This window comes from Lutra lutra, chromosome 7 (genome assembly GCF_902655055.1).
Source record: "Lutra lutra chromosome 7, mLutLut1.2, whole genome shotgun sequence".
Lineage (NCBI taxonomy): Eukaryota > Metazoa > Chordata > Mammalia > Carnivora > Mustelidae > Lutra > Lutra lutra.
Genome location: NC_062284.1, coordinates 30,009,381 through 30,035,027, shown reverse-complemented (window position 1 = coordinate 30,035,027; position 25,647 = coordinate 30,009,381). Strand labels below are relative to the sequence as shown.

At 40.4% G+C, this 25,647-nt stretch overlaps 1 protein-coding gene across 3 annotated transcripts in view; it reads right to left on the bottom strand.

Moving 5' to 3' along the window:
• Positions 1-25,647, bottom strand: part of SIN3A (SIN3 transcription regulator family member A) — a 76,116-nt gene that overhangs the window by 42,627 nt on the left and 7,842 nt on the right. For all 3 annotated transcript variants that reach the window (XM_047737226.1, XM_047737228.1, XM_047737227.1), the window contains exons 2-4: positions 10,816-11,037; positions 6,225-6,401; positions 144-250 (exon numbers count right to left, since the gene is read on the bottom strand). In XM_047737226.1, coding sequence (XP_047593182.1) covers positions 144-250; positions 6,225-6,401; positions 10,816-11,004 — 473 coding nt within the window. In that variant the 5' untranslated portion in view covers positions 11,005-11,037. The remainder of the gene's footprint in view (positions 1-143; positions 251-6,224; positions 6,402-10,815; positions 11,038-25,647) is intronic.

Sequence of the window (25,647 nt, the reverse complement as noted above, 5' to 3'; positions counted from 1 at the left end):
ACTAAAAGCATGACCCTAAAAATTAAACACCCCAAAAGAAGGCACCCTTTATCTTTCAGCATATGAGAACGAGCCATATCCTCCCCTTCCAAAATCAACATTTCAAGCACAAAGCTTGAATAAAACCACACAGATCTTTTTACCTCTGAGATTTAAATTCCTTCATGATGTCAAGGAAATCATTGTAGACCTGAGGCTGACTACCAAACTGCAGCTTCACCTGGTCGAGATAGGACAGCGCGTCCTCCACCTGAGGCAGGGATAAATCTCAAGGTTATAAAAGAACGTAAACCAAGATTCTTATTAAAAAACAAATGATTTATGCCTAAATAAAATTAATGTAATAAACAAAATTAAAACATAAAGATACACGAGAGTATTAAAATAGTAGTATGGGGGCGCCTGGGTGGCTCAGTGGGTTAAAGCCTCTGCCTTCGGCTCAGGTCATGATCCCAGGGTCCTGGAATGGAGCCCCGCATGCGGCTCTCTGCTCAGCAGGGAACCTGCTTCCCCCTTCTCTCTCTGCCTGCCTCTCTACCTACTTGTGATCTCTGTCTGTTAAATAAATAGACAAAATCTTTAAAAAAATAAATAAATAAAATAAAATAGTAGTATGGATGCCAATAATAAGACTCAAGCTTAAAATAAGAATCAACTCATAAAATTTGTAGCCTTGCTTTGGATAATTTTCCAGAGAACGATGAGTGAAAAATCATCACATTAATGTACTATTCACTTATTCATTCATTCATCCATTTCACAAATATCTACTAAGCCACAACATACCACACCAGGCCCAACATGAGGTACTAAGGAGTCAAATACGTCACAGTCCCTGCTCTACAGAAGTTCATTCACATCTCATTTGGTGTTCTAATACAGTGGGGTAAATGGGGAATCATCGAATGCCCAGAGAGCACATCGGAAGGGCACATAAGGAAGGGCTTCCCCAAGAAGTGATGTCTAAACTGAGTCCTAAGGATGAGTACAAGTTAGTGAAAGTGAAGACAGACCTACAAAGAAAGTCAGAGGAAGCAGCATGAGCAAAATCCCAGACAGGACACCATCTGGTACACTGGGAAAACTGCAAACACTTTAGTTCGGCTGAAGGAGCTATGGTGAAAAGGAGGAAGAGTGGCAGGAAGAGTGACAAGAGAGAAGACAGGAGAGGAAGCAGGACCTAGATCCCAAAAAGCCTTGTAAATCTTATTAAAAAGCAGTTTAGGGGTGGGGTATGTGGGTAGTTCAGTCAATTAAATGTCTGACCCTGGCTCAGGTCACAATCTCAGGGTCCTAGGATGGAGCCTCTAGTCTGGCTCTACACTCACCTGGGAGTCTGCCCCTCCCCTCGTGCTCCCCCCACCCAAATAAATAAAATATTTAAAAACAAAACAAAGACCAAAAAAAGCAGTTTAGAGGCGCCTAGGTGGCTCAGTAAGTTAAGCATCCAACTCTTGATCTTGGCTCAAGTCATGATCCAGGGTGGTGAGATCAAGCCCTGCACTGGGCCCTGGAAAGAGCCTGCTTAAGATTCTCTCTCCCCCTCTCCCTTTCCCCATTCTTGCACTCCCACGCTTGCTTGCTCTCTCAAAAAAAAAAAAAAAAAAAAAAAAGCAGTTTAGATTTTTAGTATCTGCATTTTAGCGTACTCAATTTGCCTCCAGTGTTGTGAACAAAATCGGTACAAAGGACAGACCGAAAGGAGACAGGAAACCAATTATGCTATAAGGCTAAACTCAATGTGAGAACAAAAGTGGCTTAAACTGTAGTACCAAAGGAAAAGAGAGAACAGTATAGATTGAAAAGCTTTACAGAAGGTAGAAGTGATACAGTTTCAGGACTGACAGGATATAGGAGATAAAGGAGAGGGAATAGTCACTAAATTATGTAAATTATGTGACCATTCACAAAGGAACAAGACTGAAGGTCCACAAAGTTATGAGTCTGATTTAGGAAAACTTAATTTTTTTAGTTACTCAGGAAAAATCCAAGGGAATTACCTACTAGGTGTTTCCTATATACTCTGGGATTATTTTAAATCATTCGAAATATCAACTATAGGGAAGTTTCAGAAATAAACATATGATCTGACAAGCTTGTGATATATTGTGATACAGAAAATTAATGTTCAAATAAACCATGAAATTATATTTCAAAGAGTTGCCCAAACTTCTCTTATGGGAAGCTCCATTGTGGGAACCATCATGCCATGTTTAGTCCGAGTATTTTGGCGTTGCTAGAGCAGTCTGTATACTTCCTCAATACCCACTCATTTCATGGTTGGATCTTCTGTACTTTAGAAATAACAGGACAATTTCTGTTGAAATTCAATGGATGATTTAATTCATATTCAGAACTTTCCATATTGAAATGTCTCATTAATGACTAGGCTGATGGAACATAAAACTCATTAAGTTTGCAGAAGAAACAAAGACTTTGGAAGATATTTAAGAATAGCATTCACGGGGCGCCTGGGTGGCTCAGTGGGTTAAGCCGCTGCCTTCAGCTCGGGTCATGATCCCAGGTCCTGGGTTCGAGCCCCACATCGGGCTTTCTGCTCAGCAGGGAGCCTGCTTCCTCCTCTCTCTCTGCCTACCTCTCTGCTTACTTGTGATTTCTCTCTGACAAATAAATAAATAAAATCTTTAAAAAAAAAAAAAAAAAAGAATAGCATTCACAACCACGTGACAAAGGAGGAATTGTCAAAAAAAAAAAAAAAAAAAAAAAAGCCACAAAATTGGGGCACCTGGGTGGCTCAGTCGTTAAGTGTCTGCCTTCAGCTCGGGTCATAATCCCAGGGTCCTGGGATCGAGTTCAACATTGACATCGGGCTCCCTGCTCATCAGGGAGTCTGCTTCTCCCCCTCCCACTCCCCCTGCTTGTGTTCCCTCTCTTGCTGTGTCTCTCTCTGTCAAATAAATAAATAAAAATCTTTTTTAAAAATTTTAAAAAATAGGGGCGCCTGGATGGCTCAGTGGAATAAGCCTCTGCCTTCGGCTCAGGTCATGATCTCAGGGTCTTGGGATCGAGCCCCTCGTCAGGCTCTCTGCTCTGCAAGAAGCCTGCTCCCCACCCCCCACCTGCCTCTCTGCCTACTTGTGATCTCTCTCTCTCTCTGTCAAATAAATAAATAAAATCTTTTTAAAAAATGAAATAAAAAATAAAAAAATTTAAAATTTTTAAAATTTAAAATAAAAAAAAAAGGGGGCCACAAAATTTTGAATAAAAAAGTAAGCATGCTACGGTATAATAATTACTACTGAGAGAAAAAATGCAGATGCCTGAGTCAAAGAAATTATGTGATGTATTCAAGTCTAGAGAAAAAAAGGTACTGGTCATGGTGAACTGCTATTTAAATTAGTTATAAAATAACACCATGCTTAAAAAACACCCAGCATGACAACCACATTATACATGAACTATCTGGGGGCCTGGGTGGCTCAGCCTGACTCTTGATTTTGGCTCAGGCCATGATCTTAGGATTGTGAGATCGAGCCCCATGTCAGACTCTGTGCTGGGCATGGAGCCTGCTTAAGAGTCTCTCTCCCAGGCACCTGGGTGGCTCAGTGGGTTAAGCCTCTGCCTTCAGCTCAGGTCATGATCTCAGGGTCCTGGGATCGAGCCCTGCATCGGGCTCTCTGCTCAGCAGGGAGACTGCTTCCCCCCACCTCTCTCTGCCTCTCTGCCTACTTGGGATCTCTCTGTCAAATAAATCTTAAAAAAAAAAAAAAAAAAAAAAAAAAAAGATTCTCCCTCTGCCCCTCCACTCCAATAAACAAATAAACAAACATACTATTTGTATGTAAACATAGTGAGGAGATTCTCTCATTACCTAAAGTATAGCTCAACTCTTTATAAAAGCATGTATGCAGCTCTAAGAACCACAACTTAGAAGAAAACAACTTGGAACTGGTCCTTCTGAAGCTACAGGTCTAGGGAAACACTTGGGGAGGCCCTGAGTCTGCTGATGTATTTTCTTGGTTCACTTCAACAGGCATTTATTATTGAGGTCCCTAACCTCTTAGGGTTCACAATCTTGTTGGGGAAATAAACATGAACAACTGTAAAGAGAACTCGCTCAAGATGTACCAAATATCTATGCTGCTAGCATTCAAGAAGTAGCCAGATCACACCAAACACTGAAATTATCCAAATTTCCTTGTCATCAATCTGCCAAAGACAAAAAAGAAAGTATAGACAATGCTGATTCTTGAAATAACCTACGTATTTTCACTGAACACTTCCTTATTATAGAATATAAATGGTTTATTGAAGTAGATTCCAATGCTTGTAAAGCATTCTAAGACTGATCCAAAAATGGCAGGCAGTGTGGGAAAACTGAAGTTACAATGGAGGCACAAGAAAGCATTTTACCCCTCCTCATCAGAACAGGAATTCACGTCACCGCATCCAGGAATCACATACAAGAGTGAGAAGAAAAGGAACAGAGCAACGGACTCCACCTGTGACTCACTCTAAAACCCCAATTCCAGAACCCTTTCTTGCTTCCTTGACAATTTCTGTAAAACACACAAAGGACAACTGTATACTTATACCTAAGTGAAGGAGAAGAGCAGGTGCTGTGCTTTGATAGGACTGGCTGAAAAAGCCTATAGAAATATACATTTTTGTTAGTTTAACAGCAAGTTTAGAAGCTCTTTGGCATCATTAAGGTATTAATTAACTGCTGAATACAGTATTAATATGAATTAAGTCATACCAAAACAACTTAAAAAAGTATTTTCAGGACTTTGTGAAGTGCTAAGTTCATGGCACTGATACAGTTTGGTACACAGCCACCACTCTGTGAGCAGACAGGCAAAATGTTTTAAGAAAAACATCAAGATAGCTTACACAAATTTTCCCAAAGACAGAGCCCAGAGTGAAGTTTCAGGGCAAAATAATTTCTATTCTCTTTAAACACTATGCTTACTTATAGTCAATTTTTTTTTTTAAGTATAGTCAACTCTTAATTACTAAACAGAGACAAAATACATTTTACAAAATCCCTCTATAAAGCTTAGCGTTGGTATGCTTTATATTTATGTAGCATTTAGTTTCCTTAGGCCAAAATTAAACAAGTTCCTGAGAACCCAAACCAATGCGGGCAGGGATCAGGGAGAACTAGATTAAGCATCAAGGAAAACAGAAAGCTTGCTACACATGGATTTGTCCTTCTAGGGTATACCGTTCGCTCCTACCTGGAAACTATTTAATTAGGCCGACAGGACCAAATTAAGGCCCAACATCCCATTTCTTTACGGTTCTTTAATTTATATTTCTTGTCTTTGATTTGAAATTTTATATAAATGTAAAATTAAAAAACCTGAAATCTGGAACACTTACTGCAACAATCACTTATTTTGAAAAGTAACACTCAAGTAAGCAGAGAGAGGGTTAGCTGGGAACACAAGCTCTACTTCTCCACAGATGCCTCATGAATTTCAAAAGCACTGAAAACCTACAGCACATACTCAGCAGAACAGATGAAAACACTGACACTTCATTCACAATTATAGTCTTCCCCAATCTTTATAAAGGTTCCCAAAAAAGGAGCATGTGTTTTACTAAGGATGGACTTGAAGATGCCAGCCCATTCAGCTATTTATAAGCAGGGATAAAAAGATTAAATCGTAAGGTAATACTGGACCCAGTTACTGTATAGGACCATAGCCAACCATGTGGACGCTCAAGAAAACCTTCTGCCATGCTAAGAACTGAGAGTTCAAAAGGAGGTATCCCAAAAAAATGGACTTTGTTTATTTCGTATGAAAACAGTCCCTGTATCCTGACACATTTCAGTACCATGCATTTATACATTCCAAAAACATTTCTTAAATTTAATTCTCTGGATAAGGCACTGATGGTAAGATGGGAAATCTAAGTAGGCTTCAAAACAAAAACAAAGTAAAACTCCTTGTGATTCAATCCCTAGTCTAGCTAGCATGTTAAAAGTTATAATGCGAGGGTGCCTGGGTAGCTCAGCCTTCGACGCAGGTCATGATCCCAGGGTCCTGGGACTGAGGCCCGCCTCGGGCTCCCTGCTCAGCGGGAAGCCTGCTTCTCCCTCTCCCATTCCCCCTCCTCGTGTTCTCTCTCTCTGTGTCAAATAAATAAATAAAATTTAAAAAAATAAGTTATAATGCCACTAATAATAGGCTGAAGCCGATGCTTCCTGCTGAGAGAGAAAACTTTTTAATGGAAGAAGAGGTGCTGAAGATCACCTTAAGCCTCTGAAATTGCTGTTGTCCCTGTACTGGTGCAACTGGTGGGGCGGGATGAGCATGACTCTGAACCACCTGGCCTCCATGGGGCTGCACAGCGGCTGGGTGATGATGACTGCTATGAACCGCCGCGATGGTGGGCCCGTGACTGCCAGAGCTCTGCGGTACTGCGGACACCTGAGGAAGACAAAATGCAGACAAGAAACTTCAAGGCTTTTGCGTTCTTCCCCAGGTGCATCTAATAGATGTTCATGTATATCTTTGCACACACACACAGAGAACTACAGATCTTCCTTGGCTTACGATGGTGTTACATCCCAATAAACCCATGTTAGGCTAAAAATATCTGACGTCGAAAATGCATTTAATACAGCTACCCTACTGAAAATCATAGCTCAGCTTAGCCTACCTTAACTGTGCTTAGTATACTTACAGTAGCCACAGTTGGGCAAAATCATCTCGTACAAAGCCTATTTTATATGAAAGTGCTGAGTATCTCATAGAATGTGTCGACTACTAGTATACTGAGAGAAAAATTGGAATGGCATAAGGGTCTCAGTTATTTACCCTTATGATCGCGTGCAGGACCACGAGCTGAGGCTGCCACCACCCAGCACCAGAAGAGTAAGGTACTTTTGTATTGCTAGCCTAAGAAAAGGTCCAGATTCAAAATTCCACGTATGGTTTCTACTGTGTATCACTTTCACATTATCATAAAGGTGAAAAATTGGAAGTCAAGCTATCCTAAGTCAAGGACTGTCAGTAATTAGTAGCCCAAATTTCCCATAAAAGGGAACTGGTGAAATGAAATCACCCATATTACAACAGAGTTCTCTGCCACTATTAAAATTATATGGCTCAATACTTCTCAAACTATCTATGGCAAGGGACCTGTTTTTTACTTTTCTTAAATTCCAATCCATCATGGGCCACTACTTTTATAAAATACAATAAAAATGAATTACTACAGAAGTGAAATGAAAAATACGTAAGCCCATAATTTCCATTCCCACATTTCACAGATATATTACAAAATTACTATGTCCAAATTGCTGTGTCTAAATATTCTCAATTTCTATACACATGTCATTATAGACTAATAAGAAAATATATACATCAGCCATCTGTGGACCACACTTAGAAGAGCACTGATATAGATGCATATCTTAACATTATAAAAGGTTCATAATCTTTAAATTGAATGTATTCATGTGTTGCATACAGATTTAAACTTTTAAACATTTCTTTAGAAAAGCACATTACAAAGCAGTATCTATAAATCAATAAAAAGATTTTAAACCTTGGATGACAATAAATAGCAAAATGTTAGCCTTTTATCTTGTGATAATGGGATTAGAGAAGATTTTTATTTTGCTTTGTTTACTTTGCTTACCCTTATTTTCTACTTCTATCCCCATTTGTTTATTTTGCTTATCCTTATCTGCTAAACAAAACTTTCTTCTAACCTGTTAGTGGTTTGGTCCAGACATAATTATTTTCTACTCTTTCTCTCATCCTCTTATAAGCTTAGAGTGAAATAAAGCACAAGCTCCTTTCCTTCCGTTTCTATTGCAAAAATGCTACGTAAAATTTCCAAAGCTTTTTTTATTTCCTATTTCAGAATTGTTAATCATCACAGAAGACAACTAAGGACAATATCCTTGATTTGCACTCTCCAAAATAAGGAGACGAAACAACATGAAACTTAATCTAAGCAGTGGAAGTTGTATACTACAATGTAAGAGAAGATTAATTTTTTTTCAAGTCCCCACAAATTTATAAAGATCGCCCTGGACATGGAGCACCTGGTGGCTCAGTGGGTTAAAGCCTCTGCCTTCAGCTCAGGTCAGGTCAGGAGTCCAGGGTGCTGAGATCAAGCCCCACATTGGGCTCTCTGCTTGGCAGGCAGCCTGCTTCCCTTCCTCTCTGCCTGCCTCTCTGCCTACTTGTGGTCTCTGTCTCTGTCAAATAAATAAATAAAATCTTAAAAAAAAAAAAAAAAAAAAAGACTCCCCTGGACAGAGGGGAGAATGGGAAATAGACAACTACTTACAAATCCACACAAAGGATAGTTACACATTAGGAGTAAAAAGAAACTATTTAGACAATTCTGAAAGCTATAATATATCTCTAGAAAGAAGGGTTATTATTCTGAGCTTCTATATTCCAACATGTATGTTTTGAACAGTTTTTTAAAAGGCTTAATTGCAGCTTATACATACTTGAGATGACTGGTTTTACGTGAGCACATTATAGTTTCTAGTATATGAATAGATGCAACCATCCCAAGTCAGGAAACAGTCATCAATCTGTTCAGATACAAGTAATCGCCCAAGGAAAACAGCCTTTCTTTCTTCCAAGATCTAACTTAAAGGTTCAATCTGCAACAGTCCTCTGACTGCAGCCCTCAGTCCCAAAGGAGGACATGGTATTACTTCAAGGGGGATCCCTGAGAAAGAATGACACCTAAAGAATCACCATTTCCTACTTCACCTGGATTTCCCTCTTCTTTGTTTTTCTTATAATAAATTCTGAGAAATTTATGAAGTTATAGAATTGCTAGATCAAAAAGTAATTAAAGAATCTGCCACAAGTGTCAAACTGCTTTCCAGAAAGGTTACACTAGGGGCGCCTGAGTGGCTCAGTGGGTTAGGCCTCTGCCTTTGGCTCAGGTCATGATCCCGGGGTTCTGGGAGCCCGCATTGGGCTCTCTGCTCTTCGGGGAGCTTGCTTCCCCTTTCTGCCTGCCTCTCTGCCTACTTGTGATCTCTGTCAAAAAAATAAATAAAATATATTAAAAAAAAAAAAAAAAGATTTTGAAGGGGCGGGGGGGTTGGAGGTTGGGGGATCCAGGTGGTGGGTATTGGAGAGGGCACGGATTACATGGAGCACTGGGTGTGGTGCAAATATAATGAATACTGTTACGCTGAAAAAATAAAAAATTAAAAAATATATATATAAAAATAAAAACACACAATGTGGTAACTAATTTGAATTTAAATTAAAAATTATAAACTCTCAAAAAAAAAAAAAGAAAGGTTAAACTAATTTATGTTTCCAGTAACAGCCAGAACTTTTTAAGTCACTAACGAGTTAGGCTGAAGGTCTCTCCAGACCAGGTAAATAAATTATGATTCAGACTGACCTAGATTGGAATATTAAAAATGTAGTGATTTCTTAAAAATTACCTAGATCTATACATATGTATTCAAGTGCAAAGCTGTCCACTATATATTAAGTGAAAAGAACAAAGAGCAGAACAGTATATATCATTCATATCACATAAAAAGAGAAGTGTAGGTAGGCAGGTGAATATAGGTAACCTAAGAAATCACGAATGGGTCGAAGTCTGAAGGGGCAGAGAAAGAAGTCATCTTGGATCATTTAAAAAAAAAACAACCATGGTGATATTTACTTTCACAATTAAAAAGGGCAAAAAACAAATTTCTTCCATTTCTACAAAACAGTAAACAGATAAGAGATGAAAGATCAGCACCGGTCAGGACGTGGAATGATAAAACTCTTCCTCATATACCCTCAAACCTGTTGAGTGGTCTGCAATAAGATAAGGAGTTTATACCTGGATGTCAATCAATTGCTTCACTTAATAATAAGCACGCTATTTAATTTAGCTGCCTTTGTTTCCCCATGGCCAGACTTCTTTTTAAATAAAAAAAAAGTAGTACATTGCTTTAAATTCTGGTGCAAGGTTATCTTGTCACGGATTGCCACTGTGAGCACCACTGCACTAGGAGAGACAGTCACACAGCACCATTACAACAGTAAAAATCTGGTAATAGCGTGAGAGTCCAGCAAAAGAAAAATGGGTAAGTAGATAGGATATAGTCATGTAATTCACTGAAGAGTGAAAATGACTCAGATATTTACACACAAAAATATGGGTAAGTCTTGGGAACCGCACTGAGTGAAAAAAAGTGAGTTAAAGGAAAAAATATAAGGGTGCCTGCCTGGCTCAGTGGGCAGAGCATGTGACTCTTGATCCCAGGGTTGAAAGTTTGCGTCCCAAGGTGGGTGTGGAGATTACTTAAATAAAATCTTTAAGGGGCACCTGGCTAGCTCAGTCGGTGGAGTATGCAACTCTTGATCTTGGGGTTATGAGTCTGAGTCCCACACAGAGTGTAGAGATTACTTAAAAACATTTAAAAAAAAGAAATAACTAAAAAATAACAAAAAATTAAAAACCTGTGTGGTGAGTACCCAAGTATACACTGTTTTTGTTATTTGCTGTATCTTATTTACAGATATCCCATAGACGTAATTTTGTATCTAACTGGATGCTTAATCCAATATTTTTTTTTAAAGATTTTATTTATTTATTTGAGAGAGAGAGATCACAGGTAGACAGAGAGGCAGGCAGAGAGAGAGAGAGAGAGAGAGAGAGGGAAGCAGGCTCCCCGCTGAGCAGAGAGCCCGATGCGGGACTCGATCCCAGGACCCTGAGATCATGACCTGAGCCGAAGGCAGTGGCTTAACCCACTGAGCCACCCAGGCGCCCCAATATTTTTTTTCATTGGACGAAATCACCAATGCTCCTCCCTTACACTAAGTCCCCCGCTGTGCTCCAGCTCACCTGATAGCTGGGTGTCACGGAGTACTGAATTCCCGTGGCTGACTGCATGGTCTCGGACACTGCTTCATACACAGGAGGGGCAGGGGCAAGCACCCGGTGCTGGTGAGGAAAAGCCTCTGTGCTACCAGGGATCCGACGCTGCTGGGCCGCATACACCGGTGACTCCTGGTCATCCAAACGTCGCTTCATTCTGCGCTCATGCTCAGGGATGCACCACAAAACCTGCAGAAACCAAAAGCACCAACATGCAAACCAGATCACACACCAATGTGATGTGTACAACAGAGGACTGGGCACCCAAATTTATTAAAAGCTCAATTCCCAAAACCAACTATTGACTTCATCCTGGAGATGATCACTGGCTAGTTTAGGTGCATGCTTGCACACACAGCTCCCATAGTGGCTGGCTTTATCACAACTCAAAGACAGAAGTTTAAATAATAACACATTCTGAATTAACTTGGGACTACAGAGTCAAAAAATAACCTCCAATTTAAAAACATGAAAATATACCTTTCTTTTCTTTATTCTCTAGTTTTCTCCTCAAATGCCACCACTCCTAACATCAATGACATACTCACAAGCTACAAAAACATTCAAGTGCTTCTTTCTAATTCCTCTCAAAACCTAGTACTATAACTGTGGTCTAATTTTTAAAATATCAATAGTTTCAACAATTAAATACAATCATGAAAGAGCAGTAGGCCAAGAGTAAGAGGACAATGGTTCTAGTCTTGCCAATTTAAAGAGCTATGTACATTTCAACAACTTCCTCATTCCATGAGTTTGTTTCTCCAACTATAAAATGACAGGGTTGGAAAAGATCATCTTTAGGTTACTCCCGACTCTAACATTCCTTAACACTAAGAAGATTCCTGAATCCCTTCTTAATAATATTCCTCTGTGGAGGCAGGATGCAAAAAGTCTAGTAATATTCTGACTAGGAATCCAGTCTGGTCTTTTCGGGGCTTTTCCAACAGCCAAAGCTTCTTCAAGGTAGGGTTCTCTACAGCTTTGCATTCCCCACAGTCCTACCACTTCACACACTCAAATACTGACCATGCAGAAGGGAAAGAATGAGAGTAATCATTAATATAGTAATAATTAGCATATAATGACTCCTAAACACCATTCTACACAATTTATAAATATTACTATAATCCCCACAACAACCCTATAAGCAAGGTGCTATTATTCTCTATTTTTTAAATGAGGAAACAAACATAATGACTAAGTAAACTGCCCAACGCTGCACAGCTAACAGGCGAATTTTATTTGGTGAACAGGTGAATTTGGTGAATTGATATTCCAGTTTTGGCTGCAGAGCTAACAGGTAAAGGTGGAATATAAATTCACCAAATCTACCTCCAGAGCCTGAATTTTTTTTTTTAAGATTTTATTTATTTATTTGACAGAGAGAGATATCACAAGTAGGCAAGAGGCAGGCAGAGAGAGAGGAGGAAGCAGGCTCCCTGCTGAGCAGAGAGCCCGATTTGGGCCTCGATCCCAGGACACTGGGATCATGACTTGAGCCAAAGGCAGAGGCTTTAATCCACTGAGCCACCCAGGAGCCCCTTGAGCCTGAATTCTTAATCACCTCAGTATCACCTACCTCTCACAGGGTAAGAAATAAAGGGAGAAGAGTCCCTTTACTTATTTAAGACACACACGCACTGAGCAACTTCAGCTTTCTTTGATCTCTCCCACACTTAGCTCATTCATCCTTTCAGGCTCAACCCAACAAAAGCAGGAAGGCTTGGCAGCATTCACTCTTTAAATGAGCAAATATTCAGGGAGCAGAAATGAAGGAGGCAGGTGTCCTATAAAAGCTTAAAAACTATTTGGGAAGACCATATACAGCCTCACTAGTAATCAAAGAAATATAAAGTAACATGACACTTACCCAAAAGCAACAGGCAGAAATGAAAAGAGAATGATGATACTGAGTGTGGGTGAGGGTATACGGAAATACTACTGGCAGAAGTTTTAACTGGCAGAGACTATGGGTTGGCAACTTATAGTATCCATTAAATTTTTAAAGATTTTATTTGTTTATTTGACAAACCGAAATCACAAGTAGGCAGAGAGGCAGGGGGGGGGGGGGGGGAAGCAGGCTCCCTGCCGAGCAGAAAGCCCAACACAGGGCTCGATCCCAGGACCCTAGGATCATGACCCGAGCTGAAGGCAGAGGCTTTAACCCACTGAGCCAACCAGGTGCCACTCCATTAAATTTTTAAAGTTAAAATGGTCATACCCTTTCACATAGCAATTCCACTTCCAGGTGTCTATCCTATACATCTGCCAAGTATATTTACTGCAACAAAGTATGAAAAATCTAATGTCTATCCATAACTGAATGAACTTAATACATCCATATTGGGTAAACTATGTAGCAATTAGAAAGACTGGGGTTCCTCTATAAAGAAAGCCCTCCAAAACATATGATTAAGTGAAAAGAACAAGCTACAGAATATATACAGTGTGATTTCAACACTCACAAAGAATGTATTCTTTAGCTTTGTGCTTCTCATTGTAAATTTTGCATCATCAGAAGGAAAAAGCTATAAACAAATACTGAACTCTGAATAAGGATACGCATGCTCAAGTACTTAAGTGGAAGTGTACTAATGTTTGAAATTTACTTTGAAATACATTGAGAAATCAGTCTGAATTAGTGGATGGAAGAACGGATATATGACAAAGCAAGTACTATAAAATGGTAATGTAAAATCTAGTGTGCATAAGAGTATTCACTGTAAAATTCTACCAACTTTGCTGTGTATCTGAAATTGTTCTTTTTTTTTTTAAGATTTTATTTATTTATTTGACAGAGAGAGCTCACAAGTAGGCAGAGAGGCAGGCAGAGAGAAGGGGGGGAAGCAGGCCCCCGGCTGAGCAGAGAGCCCAATGAGGGGCTCGATCCCAGGACCCTGTGATCATGACCCGAGATGAAGGCAGAGGCTTTAACCCACTGAGCTACCCAGGCACCCCTGAAATTGTTCTTAATAAAATGTTGGGAGGAAGGGCTAACAATACAAACCAGGTCATGAACGGTACAAGTAAGTACTATAAATTTGGTAAGGAGTAGAAATGTGTATACTGGAAAAAACTCTACAGAGAAGGTAAATGTTTGGTTATATCCTGAAAATCGGAAATGAATTAGGGCATGGGGGTACAAAGGATGAGATTAAAATATTACAGTAACTTTGGACATACAGGTGATAACAAGCCATTTACAGCCTTTGACAATTCATTTACTCCACAAATAATTCCCAAGAATCTACACATGCCAGACCCTGTGCTTTATGCGGGAGACCAGTACTGAACAGGACAGATTTCCTGCCCCACAACAAAGTCTTCCAAAAATGACTGCTGTTAAGTCAATGTGCTCCTCCCAAGAGTCCTGTCAGATGGGCATACCCAGAACTTTTATTTAGAGGGAAAGTGATACTCAAAAGAAATTAAGTGACTTGTTCAAGGTCACATGGCAAGGAGCTAGACTCTTTCTCCTTGGAATGCATGACCAATCTGGAGTAGAAATACTGGACAGACAATAGTATCCTTGCTTGCAGAGAGGTCAGTGAAATTCCAGACTATCAGTATTCGAATGCCAAATAATGGAGCCACAAGAGTCAGACACAAAGCTACTTTCAAGCCCTGCTTCAGCTGACAGATTTTCATCCGCCACTATGGCCTCCAACGGTTTTAGATTTGGAGCTTACACTGTTATCAGAATTTTAGTCTACGAAGATAGAATTTAAACAAGGAAACAAGGGGGGAAAAAAGCACTTTGAGGGACAGAAATTAGTGAAGAAGGACTAACGTGAACAAACAATGGCAGCGGAACACTTAAAAAGTCATCTGGCCATGTGTTATAATAAAAAGTGGGAATAGCTCCAAATCATCATGCAAAGAAATCATAATTCCCAAATAAAGCAAGCAGAGAAGGATAATTCTGATATTGCAGGGCAGTCTTCTGGAATAGGACAGAACAACCAGTAAGCCACTGTGTCACATTTCAGACAAATTTTAGAAGGGCAGAAGTAAAAGCTAACCCTTTCAGAATGATAAATAACCAATTTTCTAGTTCTACACCTAAAATGGCTTTCATTACAGTAAAAATTTGGCCTCTTAGAAATCCAGACAGTTCTCCATGCTTATTAAAATCCAAACAGAAGGGGCGCCTGGGTGGCTCAGCGGGTTAAAGCCTCTGCCTTCAGCTCAGGTCATGATCACAGTGTCCTGGAATCGAGTCCCGCATCGGGCTCTCTGCTCAGCGGGGAGCCTGCTTCCTCCTCTCTCTCTGCCTTCCTCTCTGCCTACTTGTGATCTCTGTCTGTCAAATAAATAAAATCTTTAAAAAAAAAAAAAAAATCCAAACAGAAAATCCAACTTTCAAAAATCTTATCTTTTCATTTAGATTAAATTTTACAAATTAGGGGCAGCACCCGGGTGGCTCAGTAGGTTAAGCATCCGACACTTGATCTCAGCTCAGGTCCTGATCTCAGGATTGTGAGATCAAGCCCTTCTTTACTGGTTTATAAAAGTAAGGAATAAGCAACAAATAAATTCCATAAACTGGCTTAAACAGAGATGACAGAATTAAAAAAGTAAGAGAATGTATGAACAAACTAAATTGCTCTATTATGGAGGCTTTTAAAAATACAACTTTCTTTTTGAAATGCATTTAATTTATGGTTGACCCTTTATAGTGCCCCTTAATTTTGTACTGTTATCCTGAATTAGACACATTTTTAAGTTCCTTTATTTATGTAATTTAAAAAATCCTCCAAAATTGTTCTCTTATTGGTGGTCAGCATCACATAAAATCATATTAAAATGTCAGTTTTAATGGTCAGTTTATATCAATAAATACTGTGGAAAGATGGAAAGTTTCTCTTCAAAAGCAAATAAATTCTTATCAAAGCATATACTGAAATGTAATCATGTACTTCAATCCAGTGTAACTGCCCACCAGTCAACCTCAAAGCCTGTCCAAAAAGCCACTTTTGGAGGGGCATCTGGGTGGTGCAGTCAGTTAAGCATTTAATTCTTGGTTTCAGCTCAGGTTCTGATCTCAGAGTTGTGAGGTCAAGCCCTGCATCAGGCTCTGCACTCAGCACTGAGTCTGCTTAAGACCCTCTCTCCCTCTCCCTCTGCTCTGCCCCTGTGTGCCCTCACACACTCTCCCTCTTAAATAAAAATCTTAAAAAAAAAAAAAAAATCCACTTCTGGATTTAAGTCTGCTAGAAAAGGAAAAGTATCCCAAAATAAATGAAAAGTGCCATGTATTTAATTTTCCATTTTATACAAAATAATAGCTCCACAAAATAAACAACCTGTTCTTCTTAAAACACAAGACCTAATAATACCCAAGCACCCTGCATCAGTTTTACATTCTTCTAATGAAGTGGGCCTTAACCAGGAGAGTTTGCCAGACCCTTCCAACCCTCCACCCCCCGCCAGCACATCTGTCAATGTCAGAAACCATTCTGGGTTGTCACAGTTAGGGGACAGGAGTACAACTGACATCTCATGAATTCCCAAACATCCTAAAATGCACAGGATAATCCCCCACAACAAAGAATTATTTGGCCAAAACCTAATATAATGCTAACCCCATTTGGTACAAACCTTTTGTGAGCTTTGGTGGGATTATATCATACTGTGGTATAACAACAATTTTTGCCAAAGTAGCTCAGAACAGTCATCATGCTTGTTCAAAATATATCACTGCCTTTTTTTTCTTTAGGTTTTATTTATTTATTTGACACAGAGAGAGAGAGAGAGATCACAAGTAGGCAGAGAGGCAGGAAGAGAGACAGAAGGAAGCAGGCTTCCTGCTGAGCTGAGTGCCCGATACGGGGCTTAATCCCAGGACCCTGAGCGGCATCATGACCTGAGCAGAATGCAGAGGTTTAACCCAATGAGCACTCAGGCACCCCATCACTGCTTTTTTTAATGACATGTGATTTACCTTGAACCCTTGCTGTATCAGAAAAACTTATTTACCATTTGGGTGAAAAACAACTTTATTAGAAACTTTAGTAAGAATTTATTTATTTTTTTTTAAAGATTTTTATTTATTTATTTCACAGAGAGAGATCACAAGTAGGCAGAGAGGCAGGCAGAGAGAGAGAGAGAGAGGAGGAAGCAGGTTCTCCGCTGAGCAGAGAGCCCGATGCGGGACTCGATCCCAGGACCTTGAGATCATGACCTGAGCCGAAGGCAGCGGCTTAACCCACTGAGCCACCCAGGCGCCCCCTTTAGTAAGAATTTAAATAGCACGGACGCCTAGGTGCATCCAGGTGGCTCAGTCGGTTGAACACTGGACTCCGATTTCTGCTCAGGTTGTGATCACCCAGTGGTAGTGGGATCAAACCTTGAATTGGGCTCCACTCTCCATGGAGTAGATTGGATCTCTCTCCCTCTGCCCCTTCTGCCTAATCCTCCCCCCCCATTCACACAAGCACCTGTGCACACACTCTCTCTCTAAATTAAATAAATAAATCTTAAAAAAAAAAAAAAAAAAGGTGCCTGGGTGGTTCAGTTGGTTAAGCGTCTGACTCTTGATTTCAACTGGGGCCATGATCTTAGTGTTGTGAGATCAAGCCCCAGGTTGACTTCCACACTCAGCAGGGAATCTGCTTGAGATTCTCTCTCTCCCCCTGTCCGTCTATCCCTCCCCCATCTCTAAACTAAAAATAAATAAATTTTCTTAAAAAGAATTTATATAGGGGTACCTGAGTGGCTCAGTTGGTTAGTGTCTGCCTTTGGCTCAGGTCATAATCCCAGGGTCCTGGGATCAAGTCCCACACTGAGCTCCCTTCTTAGCAGCGAACCTACTTTTCCCTCTCCCTTTCCCCCTGCTGTGCTCTCTGTCAAATAAATAAATAAAATCTTTAAAAAAAAAAAAAGAGAACTTAAAAAAATTTTATTTCCTACTTCCCTGGTTTTGAATATATAAATACCCAAAACAGTTAATATCCTTTAAAATGCGACTGACTGGGGTGCCTGGGTGGCTCAGTGGTTTAAGCCTCTGCCTTTGGCTCAGGTCATGATCCCAGGGTCCTGGGATTGAGCCCCACATTGGGCTCTCTGCTCAACAGGGAGTCTGCTTCTCCCTCTTCCTCTGCTCCTCTCCCTGCTCATGCTCTCTTCTCAAATAAATCAATACAATCTTTTAAAAAAATGAATCACCAGTAGCTTGTAATGAATAAAGCTACGTCTGTTGCAAAAATATCTGTAAGAAGAAGAAATGACAAGGACAGAAAATTTCAACTGAAGGGCGCCTGGGTGACTCAGTGGGTTAAGCTCAGGTCATGATCCCAGGGTCCTGGGATTGCATGTGGCTCTCTGCTCAGCAGGGAGCCTGCTTCCCCCCTCTCTCTGCCTGCCTCTCTGCCTACTTGTGATCTCTGTCAAATAAATAAATAAAACCTTTAAAAATAAAAAAAATAAAATGAAACTGACAAGTCACCAAATATCACACATGAGGTTGGAACATAGCCATTCTGTAATTCTTTTTTTTTTTTTAAAGATTTTATTTATTTATTTGAGAGAGAGAGAGTGAGAGAGAGCATGAGCGAGGAGAAGGTCAGAGGGAGAAGCAGACTCCCCATGGAGCTGGGAGCCTGATGTGGGACTCGATCTCAGGACTCCGGGATCATGACCTGAGCCGAAGGCAGTCGTCCAACCAACTGAGCCACCCAGGCGTCCCGCCATTCTGTAATTCTGATTTCAGAATTAAGTAAAGTTCTAACTTATCACCACTTTGGGATTTTTTTTCTTTTTGTGTATTACCATACACAATACTTTGAAAATTTAATTCTTAATTTTATTGGCAAGGACAATCATCTTCTTTGCTCCACAGCTGCAAGCATTCTCAGTTTTAGGCTAATAAACGCCAATTAGAATGATCTATCCAATGTTGTTTTTTCATTTCTATATCCTGTTTCCTTCCAATCACTTCTGTACACCTGCCTTTAGCAAATGTCCACTCACAAGTCAGTTTCAGTGCATAAACATCCTAGAAGATGAAAGAACACAATCATATACCCTTTTAGCAAATTGAAATGGTTTTGATTCATGTTAAAACACTTCATTCTGGGGCACCTGGGTGGCTCAGTGGGTTAAGCCTCTGCCTTCGGCTCAGGTCATGATCTCAGGGGCCTGGGATCGAGCCCCACGTCAGGCTCTCTGCTCAGCGGGGAGCCTGCTTCCCCCTCTCTCTCTGCCTGCTTCTCTGCCTGCTTCTGATCTCTGTCAAATAAATAAGATCTTTAAAAAAAAAAAAAAAAAAAAAAAAAACACTTCATTCTGAAGTCCTTCCTGCTGAACGACTACCTGGATGATATCATTATTTCTTACCCACCCCTCAAAAATACATGGTGTACATGTTACCTTCTTCATTCTGAAAAAATTCATCATATTGTCACCTAAAGACTACACAGTCTGCGAAGAGGCGCACAGTTTTACCACCATTGCCCCAGTCCAGCCGGCTGCTGTCTGCTGGACTGTGTCTGTACACTAGCTCCTCTGATACCTGTGAAGGGTTTTCCTCTGTTTTTATTTCTCTTTGCCATTACAGGAGGCAAAAAAATGAAAGATTACAAATATGTTCCCTGAAAGCTTAAAAAAGTTGTAAAAACAGTATAAAAAATGGTCATATACCTTTCACTCAGATTCCCCAGCTGCTAATGTCTTACAGATTGTTTAAGATGGTATCTCCCAACTTTTTGTACACCATCTTGGAAGATGCTGTAATGCTTCACGCAAAGCAGTAAGAAAATTGAAGTGTATAGTGGTGATTTATTTTACCACTGCATTATCCTTCTAGGCAATGCCATCATTCTCCCCTTTTCTTATTATTTTAGTCTCTTTTAGCATAATAGGGAATAATTGATGAGCAATGATGAAATAATCCATAGGATGATGAAATACCAAAATGTTTCAAGCTACAGAAAAACTAAGATCATTAAGATCCCATAATATAGGGATGCCTGGGTGGCTTATTCAGTTAAGAGTCTGTCTTTGGGGGCACCTCAGTGGCTCAGTGGGCTGAACCCTCTGCCTTTGGCTCAGGTCATGATCCCAGGGTCCTGGGATAGAGCCCCGCATCGGGCTCTCTGCTCGGCAGGGAGCCTGCTTCCCTTCCTCTCTCTGCCTGCCTGTCTGCCTACTTGTGATCTATCTGTCAAATAAATAAATAAAATCTAAAAAAAAAAAAAAAAAAAGGAGTCTGTCTTCAGCTTGGGTAGTGATCCCAAGGTCCTGGGATCAAGTCCCCTGTTGGGATCCCTGCTCAGTGGGGAGCCTGCTTCTCCCTCTGCCGCTCCCTCTGCTTGTGCTCTCTCTGGCAAATAAATCAATAAAAATTTTTAAAGATCCCATAATATAGTTCAGATGTATAAATGGTAATAGCTAAAATGAGTTTATCTCATTAAAATGAAAATAAGTAAATTCTCTTTTTGGTATAAAACAGACTGAACATAAATAACAGAAGATAAGCTAGCTACAGCTATGAAGAAAGCATTGTAATTATGACCGGAGGAGTGCTTGGGTCAGTTAAGCATCCAATTCCTAATTTTGGCTCAGGTCATGATCGCAGGATCGTGAGATCAAGCCCCCACTTTGGGCCCCATGCTGAGTGTGGAGCCTGCTTAGAATTCTCTCTCTTGCCCTCTCCCTATGCCCCTCCCCACCTCACACTCTCTTGTTCTCTCTTGAAAAAGAATAGGACTTGAGACAGTTTACAGGACAGGTAGATGTGTCACTTAACCTCATCCTGTATTTACTCTATTAGCTATTTGCCCCTACACAGGCCTGGGCACATATACCTTTAACCAGCTTTGTATTCTCCCCTGTGCATAGCATATAGTCTTGCCTATGGCAAAATTCAAATCACTCACTCATTCATGCATGCAACCTCTAATATTTATTGAGCACATAGCACGTCCCAGGCATTCTTCTTGGAGCTAGAGAAATAGCAGTAAACCAAAAAGTCTCCTCCTTCATGAAGTTTACATGAAGAGGGAGAAAAAGACAGTACACAAGGTGTTCAGAACACTAGACAGTGACAAGCACTAAGAAGAAAAAGAGAAGGGTTTTTGAAATTTTACATAAGAGTGACTAAAGAATACCTCACTGATACAGTAACTTTTGGGTAAAAGAAGTGGAGAGCTAACCATGCGGAAATCAGTGAGGAAGAATTACAGGCAGAAGGAAAAGGAAATGCAAAGACCCTGATGCATATATGTGCTTAATATTTTCCAAGAACAGCAAAAAGGTTGTATAACTGGAACAGAATGAAGGAAAAAACAGACTGATAGAAAATGTAGTCAGAGAGGTAATGGGGTTGGGGACAGTGGGTAAGGAGCATACTGTGTTTGTTCTCAGAAGTCATAATGAGGATTCAAGCTTAATCACCAGACTGACCTGGAAGCCACTGGTGGGTTTCAAGCAGAAAAGTGACATGGTCTGAGTTAGGTTTTAAAAGACTCACTTGGACTGTTGTGCTAAGAACAGCCCAAGAGGAGCTGAATAACAAAGCAGAGGGAACAGTTAAGGTAACTGAAACAATTCAAGCTAGAGATGTACTTACATTCACTGCTACGGTTGGGAGTAGGGTGATGGTGGTGGTGGTGGTATTTAGTGATCAAATTCTGAGTAGTATTTTGAGTATAGAGCAAAAAGGATTTACTGAAGATTAAATACAAGTAAGACAGAAAAAAAGAGGTCAAAATGCCTATTAAATATCTAAGAAGAAATATGAAGTGGGCCATGGGTTATGCTCATCTATAGTACAGGGGAGAGGTCTGCAATTAAAGAAAGCTGGGAGTTATCAGCATTGTTTGGATTTTAGAAAGGTGAGAGTATACAAGGTAACTCTCCTTAATCAAACACATTCACATCTCTGCACCACGTGAGACAGCCTAGACTGGACTGGTGGCCTTAATCAGTTGTGGAACCAAACTTACCAAACAAAAATTCTTACGCATCAGAACTATAGATAGGGATTATAGACATATATGTATCTTTCATTAGCCCACCAGTCTGCAAGGATATCATATCGCAGGACTAAGGAAGTGCCCACAGCCATGATGCTCTAAGTACAAATAACATGCAGACACACGAGACAGAAAGGTGATGAGTAGTACAAAAACAAAAGAAGGGAAGGGCAAAAAAAGAGACGTATGCCTTCGAAACTGCTACTAATAAATGCTTAACTTTGAAGCCATTTGCAACCAAACAGATGTAGTTAACAAACTTTAAAATGCAATTTGAGTTCAGTTCGTATACTTTTTATCACCTATTATGTGCAAATATTATTCTAGGCACAGAGGCTATCACAAAAATTAAGTTCCAGCCTAGATGGGCTAAGTTAATGGTACAGCCTTGCTGAGGAAAACCAGTTGCCCCACAAATGTATAGGGGCAAAAACCTCTATACGTTTGATTATATTTGACAACAAATCTCACTAGGCATGTCTTCTGAAGAGAGACCCCAAAATAAAATTACATAATTAAAGGAAACCAAGGTTTTCTGGTATTTTTAATATGTTGTTAAAAGACAATTAAGACAGATAACTGTCTAAATACAATTAGAATTTACTTAGGGGTGCCTGGGTGGCTCAGGTGGTTACACATCAGACTCTGGATTTTGGCTCAGGTCATGATCTCAGGATCATGGGATCAAGCCCCACATTGGGCTCTGTGCTGAGCAGAGTCTCCTTGTCCCTCTCTGCTCCTCCCTCGCCCACCCCTGCTTTTTCTCTCTCAAATAAATAAAAATAAAAATAAAATAAAAAAAAAGTGGCAGGAGGAACCTGGGTGGCTCAGTCAGTTTAACATTCAACTCTTGATCACAGCTCAGGTCTTGATCTCCAGGTCATGAGTTCACACCCCACGTCAGAGGGAACCTACCTTTAAAAAAAAAAAAAAAAAAAAGGCACAAACCCAAAATTCTTTGAAATGTTTGTAAATAAGATAAAGTAATAATGGCAGAATACACTATCCTGCTGGATACGCTGCTGAATAACCTTAACCTTAACAAAAAAGTATCCAGAAGTATTACTTGAGCTGTAACCAGAAAAAGATAAAAATCCCAAGATATTACTTCTACTATGCACTTACTGAAGTAGAACTAGGAAGGCACGTGAAGGAAAGGAAGTATTAGGAAACAATAGCTGGCCATATTAACATATCTTGAGCTTCGCATGGTAGCAGTAACATATGTGCCAAGTCCATAATTTCTTCACTATGATTCTTATTCTTAAACACCTTCCAAAGCAGTAGAAGCAATCAAGTCTATAAACTGAAGAGAACAGGATTCACAAACTCTAGAAGAGACTACAATTCATGTGTGAAAAGTGCCACTCTTTCTAACACCCTAAAACACTCTCTAGGGATACTCTGAGATGTCTAAGTTCATCCATTCAACTACCTGCTTCATCTGGATCTATGATTTCAAGCTTCATCCTCCTGCTGCTCATTCAGTGCCGTCTCCTCCTCCACCCCAAAAGTAGGGCCTCCCTCCTCTGAATTCCTTGCAGCTCTCTATAGTTGGCTCTTATGGCACTCGATCTCCACTGATGTGTAATAAAATCATCATGTGAATATCTGCCTTTCCTTCTAAGAATGTAAACTTTTCTGGGACAAAGACTCTTCCTGTGTCAGCCCAGGGCTACTTAAGAAGGTGGTCAAGAAATGGGTGTTGACCCAGTTCCCCTTTAGAATCAGAGTTCCAATCTTTTCCCTCAGAGCTGCTTTCAAAAGCACAATGCTGGGACCTCAAAAAATTAAACACAGAATTATCATTTGATCCAGCAATTCTACTTCTGAGTATATACCCAAAAGAATTCAAAGCATGTACCTGAAGAGGTATTTATATATCCATGTTCTTCGCAGCATTATTCACAATAGCCAAGAGGTGGAAACAAGCCAAATGCCCACCGATATGTGAATCACCAGAAGGTGATATATACATGTAATGGAATATTATTCACCATTAAAAAGGAAGGTAATTCTGACACGTGCTACAACATGGATAAACCCTTGAGGACATTATTCTAAGTGAAGTAAGCCGGACACAAAAAGACAATTACTGTAGGACTCCACTTAAATATCAAGAACCTAGAGTAGTCAAACTCACACAAACATAAAGTAGAATGGTTGCTGCTAGGGGCTGGGGAGAAATTTAAAGGGCCTGTTGGGGTGTTGAGTTTGGGGTGCCTGGGTGGTTCAGTCAATTAAGCGACCAACTCTTGATTTCAGTTCAGGTCATGATCTCAGGGTCCTGAGATCGAGCCCCACAGAGGGCTCTGCACTCAGTGGGGAATCTGCCTCTCTCTTTCCCTTCCTCTCCCTCTGCGCCCCCACCTCATGCACACACTCATGAGCTAAAATTATAAAATGCTTAAAGATAGATAGATAGATAGATAAAGGAGCTGTTGTTTGGTGGGTACAGAGTTTCAGTTTGGAAAGATGAAAAAGTTCTGGATGGATAGTTGTAATGGTTGCACAACAAAGTGGGTGTACTTAATGCCACTGAATTGTACACTTAAAAATAGCTGAATCGGTAAATTTTGTTACATATGTTTTACCTCATATGTTTACATATGTTTTACCTCAATTGTTTTTAAAAGCACATTGCTCCCTCACTGTTTACTATCCTTAGACCAGACACAAATGAAGTGTAGAATTAGGAGGAGGGGCTCTGGAACCAGAACGCCAGGGTTCACACCTATCATGGCCACTTACCACAGTTCTAACCTCTCTGTATCACTGTTTCTTCATCTTTAAAACATGGACTTCATAGTACCCACTAGACAGGGTTATCATGAAGATTAAATGGATTAATAAGTGTACTGTGCCTAACTCAGTGCCCGTGACATAATGGCTCAATAAATGGAAGCTCTTACTGGGGTGTGTGGGTGGCATAGTCAGTTAAGACTCCCACTCTTGGGGCGCCTGGGTGGCTCAGTCGTTGACTGTCTGCCTTTGGTTTAAGTCAAGATCCCGGGATCCTAGATCGAGCCCCACATCGGGCTCCCTGCTCAGAGGGAAGCCTGCTTCTCCCTCTCCTACTCCCCCTGTTTGTGTTCCCTCTCTCGCCATCTCTCTCTTTCTCTCTCTGTCAAATAAATAAATAAATCTTAAAAAAAAAAAAAAAAAAAAAAGCCTCCCACTCTTGGTATCAGCTCAGGTCCTAATCTCAACCTGAGCTGGTGCACAATCTGCTTGAGATTCTCTCACCCTCCCCCTCTGCCCCCTCAGCTTGTGTGCGCATGCTCTCTCTTTCTAGGATAAATAAATCTTTATTTTTTTAATTTTTTAAAAAATAAGTCTTTAGGGGTACCTGGGTGGCTCAGTGGGTTAAGCCTCTGCCTTTGGCTGAGGTCATGATCTCAGGGTCCTGGGATTGAGCCCCGCATCATGCTCTCTGCTCAGCGGAGAGCCTGCTTCCCTCTCTCTCTCTGCCTGCCTCTCTGCCTACTTGTGATCTCTCTCTGTCAAATAAATAAATAAAATCTTTAAAAAAAATAAAAATAAATCTTTAGAAAAAAATGAAAGTCATTTTTCAAGCAGACAGAGGGTACAGTTTTAAAAAGCATGTTAATAGGGCACCTGGGTGGCTCAGTTGGTTAACCGGCTGGCTCTTGACTGCAGCTCAGGTCATGATCTCAAGGTCCTGGGATGGTGCCCCAGCATTGGGTTCTGTGCTCAGGGGGGAGTCTGCTTGAGGATTCTCTCTCTCCCTCTATGCCTGCCCCCACTGCACTCCCCCACCCACTTTGCGCATGCACATTCTCTCAAATAAATCTCTTTTTTA